Source organism: Borostomias antarcticus, assembly GCF_949987555.1.
Source record: "Borostomias antarcticus genome assembly, chromosome: 11".
NCBI lineage: Eukaryota > Metazoa > Chordata > Actinopteri > Stomiiformes > Stomiidae > Borostomias > Borostomias antarcticus.
This window is the reverse complement of record NC_140244.1, coordinates 14,566,313-14,576,312: the sequence shown is the minus strand read 5'-3', so window position 1 is coordinate 14,576,312 and position 10,000 is coordinate 14,566,313. Positions and strand designations below refer to the sequence as shown.

At 50.8% G+C, this 10,000-nt stretch overlaps 1 protein-coding gene across 2 annotated transcripts in view; it reads right to left on the bottom strand.

Moving 5' to 3' along the window:
* The window catches only part of itpr1a (inositol 1,4,5-trisphosphate receptor, type 1a), a 154,159-nt gene that overhangs the window by 62,498 nt on the left and 81,661 nt on the right, over positions 1-10,000 (bottom strand). For both annotated transcript variants that reach the window (XM_084446279.1, XM_084446280.1), the window contains exons 32-38: positions 9,974-10,000; positions 8,239-8,364; positions 7,217-7,345; positions 4,719-4,839; positions 1,792-1,976; positions 779-927; positions 492-603 (exon numbers count right to left, since the gene is read on the bottom strand). The exon at positions 9,974-10,000 is cut by the window's right edge and continues 225 nt beyond it. In XM_084446279.1, coding sequence (XP_084302405.1) covers positions 492-603; positions 779-927; positions 1,792-1,976; positions 4,719-4,839; positions 7,217-7,345; positions 8,239-8,364; positions 9,974-10,000 — 849 coding nt within the window. The remainder of the gene's footprint in view (positions 1-491; positions 604-778; positions 928-1,791; positions 1,977-4,718; positions 4,840-7,216; positions 7,346-8,238; positions 8,365-9,973) is intronic.

The following is a 10,000-nucleotide window of genomic DNA, read 5'->3' as shown; positions in this document are numbered from 1 at the left end:
TCTGCTCTCTCTCCATGTCTCACTCTCTCTCTCTTTGCTCTCTTCATGTCTCTCTCTCTCTCTGTCTCTCTCTCTGCTCTCTCTCCATGTCTCTCTCACTCTCTCTCTGCTCTCTCTCCATGTCTCACTCTCTCTCTCTCTGCTCATTCTCTCTGCTCTCTCTCTTCTCTCTCTGCTCTCTCTCTCCTCTCTCTCTCCTCTCTCTCTGCTCTCTCTCTCCTCTCTCTCTTCTCTCTCTCTCCTCTCTCTCTTCTCTCTCTCTCCTCTCTCTCTTCTCTCTCTCTTCTCTCTCTCTCCTCTCTCTCTGCTCTCTCTCTGCTCTCTCTCCATGTCTCACTCTCTCTCTCTGTTTCTTTGTAGTGTTCAGTTTCACCTACACTAGCAATGGCCACGACTTGTGGAGGGCCTCTAGAAAACAATGAACAGGTCCTTCTCTTCCAGGGGGGTGGAGTGAACTGTGTGTGTGTGTGTGTGTGTGTGTGTCTAGCTACCTTCTCTCCGTATCCTCGGTCTTTGGTCATCATCTCTCTAAGCGTCTGCAGCACCTTGATGCACAGACGCTCCTCGTTCTCCTCCAGGAGCTGCTTGGTGTGCTTGATCAGTCTGCACACACACACACGCACACGCGCACACGCACACACACATCAAAGGTCAGGTGAGAGGCAGAGTGAATGGAGCTGTTTGTTTAGGCGAGTGTGTGAGTGAGAGATTGTGTATGTGGGCTTTTGATTGACTGCCAATCGCAGGGATGGGGTCAAAGGTCAGAGCAGGGACTAACTTGCAGATGAAGCCTCCGCTCTCACACTTCCTGCGTGACTCTGTGTTCTCGGGGAAGAGCAGCTCTGGCCGGTGCAGGACGTCCACCAGGACGGAGAGCTCAGCCTGGACCAGGGGCCTCAACCGGTCCTCCAGCGCTGACACGATGTCCTGCAGGGGGAGCACACACACACACACACACACACACACACACACACATACACGCACGCACATACACACACGCACGCACATACACACACACACACACACGCACATACACACACACGCACGCGCACACACGCGCACACACACAGTCACAGGTGTCACTGCGGCGTCCCCAGTATTCCTTCCACGCCGGGTGAGATCTGGGGTTGTTCTCCATCTCTCTCTCACCTGTAGTCTCTCTATGATGTTCCTGTAGTCTCTCTCTCACCTGTAGTCTCTCTATGATGTTTCGGTAGTCTCTCTCGCTCACCTGTAGTCTCTCTATGATGTTCCTGTAGTCTCTCTCTCACCTGTAGTCTCTCTGTGATGTTCCTGTAGTCTCTCTCTCACCTGTAGTCTCTCTATGATGTTCCGGTAGTCTCTCTCTCACCTGTAGTCTCTCTATGATGTTCCTGTAGTCTCTCTCTCACCTGTAGTCTCTCTATGATGTTCCGGTAGTCTCTCTCTCACCTGTAGTCTCTCTATGATGTTCCTGTAGTCTCTCTCTCACCTGTAGTCTCTCTATGATGTTCCGGTAGTCTCTCTCTCACCTGTAGTCTCTCTATGATGTTCCGGTAGTCTCTCTCTCACCTGTAGTCTCTCTATGATGTTCCTGTAGTCTCTCTCTCACCTGTAGTCTCTCTATGATGTTCCGGTAGTCTCTCTCTCACCTGTAGTCTCTCTATGATGTTCCGGTAGTCTCTCTCTCACCTGTAGTCTCTCTATGATGTTCCTGTAGTCTCTCTCTCACCTGTAGTCTCTCTATGATGTTCCGGTAGTCTCTCTCTCACCTGTAGTCTCTCTATGATGTTCCTGTAGTCTCTCTCTCACCTGTAGTCTCTCTATGATGTTCCTGTAGTCCCGTGAGGCGGTGAGGACCGAGTCTCTGCGCGCTGCGTTGCGGGCGGACAGACGCCAGCTCATGGCCGTCTTCTGGACGATGTTGTTGGACTTCACAAACAGGTTGTTGACCTGGCTGTCCAGATCCACCGGGATGGCTATGGCTCGGCCTTTAGCTGGAACACACAACAGCACAGCTCCTCGTCAATACTGAACACCTCGTCAATACTCAACAACGTTTATTCCTAGGGTCATGTGTATAACTATGTTTGACATACAGTAGCTTTATTGACAAGAAAGTTAGAAAAAAGTCATTCATTGGACAAACCCCCTTTTATAAGCTGCTGTATGAAGCCATTGCTGCTGATATCTTGATCTCTAGGGCCCCGTTGTTCAAAAGTCCTCTGATCCGATGTTATAGGTTATGTGCTTTGACTTGTGTTCAATTGAGCCAATCATACCCAAGGCCTATAAATTGTGTTCACTACACCAAAGCAGTGGAACCATGGACACAAAAGGGCATCATTTCACTGCTGCCGAAACCCATGCACTATTGGAGGGTGTTAGGTGCCATTATGGCTCATTAGTAGGAAGTTTTAGTTCTGCTAATGGTGGAGAAGTGACAAATAAAAAGAATAATGAGATTTGGGTTGAAATCCCCCAGAATGTGAAAGCCATGGGGTCTGACAGGAAGAGGACTGTAGAGAGTAACATTGAGATGGAAGAATCTGAAGGCCAGGGAAACACAAAGCCAGGCCGAAGCCAAACACCCCCAAACAGGCAACAAGCCCTTTTAGAAGGGGATTACACAGATATAGTCCTTGATATTACTGGAGGTGAGAAGTCACAAGCTCTGCATGGGATTCAAGGTGTTGCAGGGGACGGCGAGTGTGTGATTGTAGAGGAAAGTGAGCCAGTTCCTCCTGATCCAGAGGACACATTATGAATCTCAGCCCTGGGATTGAGATCAACCTCCTAAAAGAACAACTGACCCTGACCCGACTACAGCAGAGCAAGGCCAGCCTTGAGATCCGCCTCCTAAACGCCAAGCGGGCACAAAGCTTGGTAAGTATTGGACATTTAGCCTTTTTATTCAATTCAATACATCTGTATAGTGCTTGAAACATGTTCTAAATATCCACAGTGTCTTTGTGAGTAATGCATGTTTTTATTTGTGTCTCAGATGAGCAGACTGCGTGTTCCAAAGAAATAGAAAATGGAAGTGGTCTTTCTATTGTTTCATTGCTGTTCTGTTCAGTACAGTTTTCTGTTCAAATAATAATAATAATAATAATAATAATAATAATGAATAAACACTTGTAGTGACCCAACGCTGGGTACTCTATCTGTTGTTCTCTTTACATAGTGTTGAATCTCGTTGTCTTTTCTTTATTGTCCTTGATTAGTTCTGCGTTGTGTTTTTTGTTTCCAATAAAAGACGGACCCCCAATCTCCAAATATACCACACAGTCCAGTGTCTCCTTTCTCAGGTGTTCCAAATGAATCTCTGCAACACGGGATTTGAGTCTCAAGCAAAAGCGGTTTATTCCAGAAGGTATAACATACAGAAGAACATGGCGATGTCTAATGCACAGATGACCTGTCTGGATGCTGGCTGAACCCAAATCAAAGAACATACAACTGAACAGTGGTTTTAACCCCCAGAGAGGAGAGGGAGGGGTGGGTGTCCCACACCCCCCTACGTCCTTCGAGACAAAGCTGTCTCTCTCTCTTCTCAATCATGCGGCCTTGCAACTTAGATAGGATGAGGCGCCTGACGCCCTCGTATCTAAAGAGTCGGTGTTTGTGCACCACATGAGAGACTGTCACCCTTACCCTAGGGACATATACAGCTATTAGGTGGGGACCCTTCCCTATGCCTAGACCCCCCTTGGGTAGCAGCATGACTCCCCCTGTCGTAACCTCCGTCTCCAGGAACCCTCGGGCAGTCACACAGGAGTCATACACCCACACACACTGGAACCAGCTGACAATGTTAATGATTGACAGTTCTTTCTAGCAGCCAGCTCTAGTACATTTTCATCAATAGCTAGCAGCCTACACTGTGATATGTAGTCTCGTATAGAGCGCTGGTAATCATTGTGATATGTAGTCTCATATAGAGCGCTGGTAATCATTGTGATATGTAGTCTCATATAGAGCGCTGGTAATCATTGTGATATATAGTCTCGTATAGAGCGCTGGTAATCATTGTGATATGTAGTCTCATATAGAGCTCTGGCAGGGTTGGGAAGGTTACTTTTAAAAAGCAATCCCTTACAGTTACAAGTTACTTGTGAAAAATTGTAGTCAGTAACGTAATCCGATTACCACAATTTAAAAGTAAAGTAAGGGATTACTTTCAGTTACTTTTGGATTACTTTAAATAAAATGTACTGTGTATTTCACCAGAAATCCTACATTATTTATTATTTTTCTGTGTTCTAGAGCTGACAACATCTAAACAGCAGTTGCCCAGCGCCTGCCCAGTTAGAGCAAGTTTTAATGCCAAGAGGTTAGGGTGCGTGTCATCTTGCCTTGGCTAGTTAATTGCAGTCTGCAAAACACGACACTCGTTGCTAACGTAGCTGTAGTTATGGAACATTTTGATCTAGATGAAACCTTTTGAACAACCGGGCCCAGGGGAGAGAGTTGGGTGAGTCAGACAGAACCAGGCCCAGGGGAGAGAGTTGGGTGAGTCAGACAGAACCAGGCCCAGGGGAGAGAGATGGGTGAGTCAGACAGAACCAGGCCCAGGGGAGAGAGATGGGTGAGTCAGACAGAACCAGGCCAAGGGGAGAGAGATGGGTGGGGCAGACAGAATGAGATACGGTAGTGTTGAGGTACTGTATGCTTGTGTTGAGGGGCTTTTAGGGGTGAAGACTCCAGAAGTGTTGAGGTGAGGTCACGGTCCTTACCGACATCAGAGAGCACCTTGATGCAGCTCTCCACCGAGCCCTTCTGGACCGGGACCAGCCAGGTGCAGTGGTAGACCCTGAACACCGCCTGCAGGAGCTGCACAAACACCGGCTGCCTGGTCTGAGAGGGAGGAGGAGGAGGAGGAAGATGAGGAGGAGGAGCAGGAGGAGGAGGAGGAGGAAGAGGAGGGGGGGGGGGGGGGGGGAGGACGAAGAGGAGGAGGGGGAGGAGGAGGAGGGGGAAGAGGAGGAGGGGGAAGAGGAGGAGGAGGGGGAGGAGGAAGAGGAGGAGGGGGAGAGAGACAGTGAGGTGATATCAGTCTATTATTAACGTCAGTGTTGGGAGAGAACATGTCTGAACATCTCTCTGTGCTCTTGGTGAGGCGGCGTGGCAGCGGAACTTCACACCTCCACCCACAATGCCGCTGTGAAACCAATGCATGCGCGCCCACGTGACATCTACCCAGCAAACATCCTGTTCACTCAACCGTGTACACACACACACACACACACACACACACACACACACACACACACACACACACACACACACACACACAAAATCGAGTATTGTGGTAACACCTGGAGGTAGGCCAGTATAGCACGTGGCAGTTGGGTTACCTTTCCCATGTGAAACATATCAACTTCAAAACACCCCGGTGTGAGACACCACTCAACCTCACAACTGCCCCAACCACAACCTCAGGGTCAGAGGGCCACACACACGCACAGGAGCACCAGTCGTGTGTAGTTCCCCATTCCAATAAACTGGTAACGAATACCTCCGCCATTTTCCACCAAACGGAGGCCTGCAGCTGAAAACACGCAGTCAGAGAAGAATGATCAGACAGAACACACACACACGCAGAGCCACACACACACACACACACACACACACACACACACACACACACACACACACATACACACACACACACACACACACACAGACACACAGACACGATTGTTCACATTTCCAAACCAGGCCGTCCAGGAATCCTGGGTGTGTTTGTCTGGAAGGCGGGGCTGAGGAGGACAGAGATGTGACTGTGTGTCACCAGAGGATGTGACACCAGCTCACAGCAGCGAGGCCCCAATCAGGGCCATGTGATCAGGGCCTTTAGAGCACAGCTAACAGCTCCATGATGCACACTGATGTTTACACCAGGGAGGACTAGAGGGCTTATGATGGACAATGAGAAGATCACTGTCCCATAACCTACAACTAGACAGACACACGGATACTGTAGCTAGACAGACAGGCAGATTATTCAAGGTACAGGGAATACTGTACCACCATGTCTCATAACGTAAGCATACAGTACATGATCTTGAAAGCTCATCCTGCTGATCTGTTCTCTTCCCAGCTGAGGGGGGTTGTACTTCTATGTAGAGTTACACTATCAGGTTAGCAGTAGGTGTCTAGTGTCTACTGCACAACCATACTAACGTGTGAAGAGGGGGGGTTAGAGGTGTAACATAAAGGAAGAGTTGTGTTAGGAAACAGCCCCCCCCCCCCCTCCAGGACTGAAGCATTCGCCATCTGCCTGGTCTCATCCATTACCCAGGAGATCATCCATAACCCAGGAGATCATCCATAACCCAGGAGACGCCCGTCTGTCCACGGCCCCCTGGGGAAGCTCCTGTTCCAGAAGGAGCCCTTGAACATCTCCCCTCCCCTGCCCCACCCCCCACCCCTCACACACCTCACTCAGTGAGATTGGTTGAGAACATAAGAGTGGAGATGGTTTGTGTCTTGAAAGACCTTATTCTGGGAAAGTCAACCGTGTCATTAAGACAATGCAGGGGCCGAATTAGCGAGATGAGTTGAGTGTGTGTGTGTGTGTGTGTGTGTGGTGGAGATCAACGCCGGCAGAAGACGTCACCGATGCACTGTCTGGTCTCTCTTTTATCACTTCAAAAGCTTTGAACGCCTCAAACACTGATGACAGTCCAGCCTGTAAGAGGGCCAGAGAGAGGGGTGGCCCTGACAGTCCAGCCTGTAAGAGGGCCAGAGAGAGGGGTGGCCCTGACAGTCCAGCCTGTAAGAGGGCCAGAGAGAGGGGTGACCCTGACAGTCCAGCCTGTAAGAGGGCCAGAGAGAGGGGTGACCCTGACAGTCCAGCCTGTAAGAGGGCCAGAGAGAGGGGTGACCCTGACAGTCCAGCCTGTAAGAGGGCCAGAGAGAGGGGTGGTCCTGACAGTCCAGCCTGTAAGAGGGCCAGAGAGAGGGGTGGCCCTGACAGTCCAGCCTGTAAGAGGGCCAGAGAGAGGGGTGACCCTGACAGTCCAGCCTGTAAGAGGGCCAGAGAGAGGGGTGGCCCTGACAGTCCAGCCTGTAAGAGGGCCAGAGAGAGGGGTGGTCCTGACAGTCCAGCCTGTAAGAGGGCCAGAGAGAGGGGTGGCCCTGACAGTCCAGCCTGTAAGAGGGCCAGAGAGAGGGGTGGTCCTGACAGTCCAGCCTGTAAGAGGGCCAGAGAGAGGGGGGGTTGTTGTACCTGCAGACTGGTGCTCTGGTCAGAGAAGGGCGAGCTGAAGAAGGTGGTGACGATGCTCATGACCGTCTCCGTCACGTAGCGCTCCAGGATGACGTCGGCGTGCTTGCGGTCGCTGGTGTTGTTGCACACCTGCACGTGTCCAAACGTTAAAACAGAGGAACAACAATCCTGTCAACAGGTCAGACATTTGAGAACGGGAGATGATTGAGAGCAGACAGGACTGTAGGAGAACGGGAGATGATTGAGGGCAGACGGGGCTGTAGGAGAACGGGAGATGATTGAGGACAGACAGGACTGTAGGAGAACGGGAGATGATTGAGGGCCGACGGGGCTGTAGGAGAACGGGAGATGATTGAGGGCAGACAGGACTGTAGGAGAACGGGAGATGATTGAGGGCAGACAGGACTGTAGGAGAACGGGAGATGATTGAGGGCAGACAGGACTGTAGGAGAACGGGAGATGATTGAGGGCAGACAGGACTGTAGGAGGACAGCTGGGAATCTGCAGGGATTTTGAGATTCGATTCAATTATGATTCTTATTTGTTTACATAACAATTCTCGATTTTATTCCATTCTACAGTTAACTGTATGATAGATTGTGATTTTGAATTACTGTCCCCCCATCTGACTGCAGTAACAACTGAATACTTCCAAGAACAAAATAATCACACTTCATGTATAAAGTAAAGTCAATTGAATTTACTTTTACTTATTGACTTACTACTGAAAGGAATATGCCAACATCTAAGACATTTAGCTTGTTCTTCTACTAAAGGTCGTATACAGACTCATCCAAACCCTTTCCGAGTCTGTTCGCCCACACTTGAGAAGGCTGGTAGCATTTAAAACGCTAATTGAGAGCTGGATGTTGCAAACGTCCTAAACTCCTCACGGCTGTATGGAACACAACTGGCTTGCAACAAAACATGCAACGATCAACTAACATCAAACTTTGTTTTTATTTTGTGTAAATCTGTGTGTGGATTCATGTTGGTAGAAGAGGAGGTGTGTGTGCTCTCACCCTGCAGATGTCCACCAGGAAGTTGTCGAAGAGCTTCCACATGTGGTTGCTGGTGTAGATCTCCTTCATCTCCACCTCTGTGTCCACGTAACAGTGGTTCAGGAAGTTGATGTAGGCGATCTTCACCTGCAGGGTTGACAGCAGGGACTCATCACACTACTGGTCTGGTCTGGCCCAGCCTGCCTAGTCTAGAATGGCATGACCTGGTCTGGTCTAGGCTGGCCTGGTTTGGAATGGCCTGACCTGACCTGGTCTAGGCTGGCCTGGTTTGGAATGGCCTGACCTGGTCTGGTCTAGGCTGGCCTGGTTTAGAATGGCCTGACCTGGTCTGGTCTAGGCTGGCCTGGTTTGGAATGGCCTGACCTAGTCTGGTCTAGGCTGGCCTGCATTAGAATGGCCTGACCTGGTCTGGTCTAGAATGGCATGGCCTGGTCTGGTCTAGGCTGGCCTGGTTTAGAATGGCCTGGTATAGAATGGCATGACCTGGTCTGGTCTAGGCTAGACTGGTTTGGAATGGCCTGGTTCAGAATGGCCTGACCTGGTCTGGTCTGGCCTGGTTTGGCATGGCCTGGTCTGGTCTAGGCTGGCCTGGTCTGGTCTAGGCTGGCCTGGTTTGGAATAGCCTGGTCTAGAATGGCCTGACCTGGTCTGGTCTAGGCTGGCCTGGTCTGGAATGGCCTGGTCTAGAATGCAGACCTGCAAACTCTTGAGTAGTGAAAAAGGTGACAACATACAAAATTAAACCCTCTAGATTCACTTCAACTACCCTGTCTGACATAACAAAGGTGACTGTAGCCAAAAGTTTCCAAGTTTGCAGGTGTGAGAATGGCCTGGCCTGGCCTGCATGGTTTGGTCTGGAACGACCCAGGCTGCGTTCAGCTGAGTTAGCTTGGTTTCACTTCAATCTAGTCCCAGACTGTCCAACAGCTCAATCTAGTCCCAGACGGTCCAACAGCTCAATCTAGTCCCAGACTGTCCAACAGCTCAATCTAGTCCCAGACTGTCCAACAGCTCAATCTAGTCCCAGACTGTCCAACAGCTCAATCTAGTCCCAGACTGTCCAACAGTCACGTAGACAGAGAGAGGACACGTTCTTTCTCCACTCACACAAGACCCTGCCGCCAGCCACCAGCGAGCAACTGCAGCCAGAGATGAACACAGCGTTAGGATCTAGGACAGGAAGCCCGGGTCCAGCTCTGGGTCTAGGACAGGAAGCCCGGGTCTAGGACAGGAAGCCCACATCTAGGACAGGAAGCCCGGGTCTAGGACAGGAAGCATGAGTCCAGCTCTGGGTCTAGGACAGGAAGCGTGGGTCCAACTCTGGGTCTAGGACAGGAAGCGCGGTCCAGCTCTGGGTCTAGGACAGGAAGCCCGCGTCTAGGAGAGGAAGCGTGGGTCCAGCTCTGGGTCTAGGACAGGAAGCCCGGGTCTAGGACAGGAAGCGTGGGTCCAGCTCTGGGTCTAGGACAGGAAGTGTGGGTCCAGCTCTGGGTCTAGGACAGGAAGCGTGGGTCCAGCTCTGGGTCTAGGACAGGAAGCGTGGGTCCAGCTCTGGGTCTAGGACAGGAAGCGTGGGTCCAACTCTGGGTCTAGGACAGGAAGCGCGGTCCAGCTCTGGGTCTAGGACAGGAAGCCCGCGTCTAGGAGAGGAAGCGTGGGTCCAGCTCTGGGTCTAGGACAGGAAGCGTGGGTCCAGCTCTGGGTCTAGGACAGGAAGCGCGGGTCCAGATCTCACCTCGGGGATGCAGTCCTCGTGGGTGAC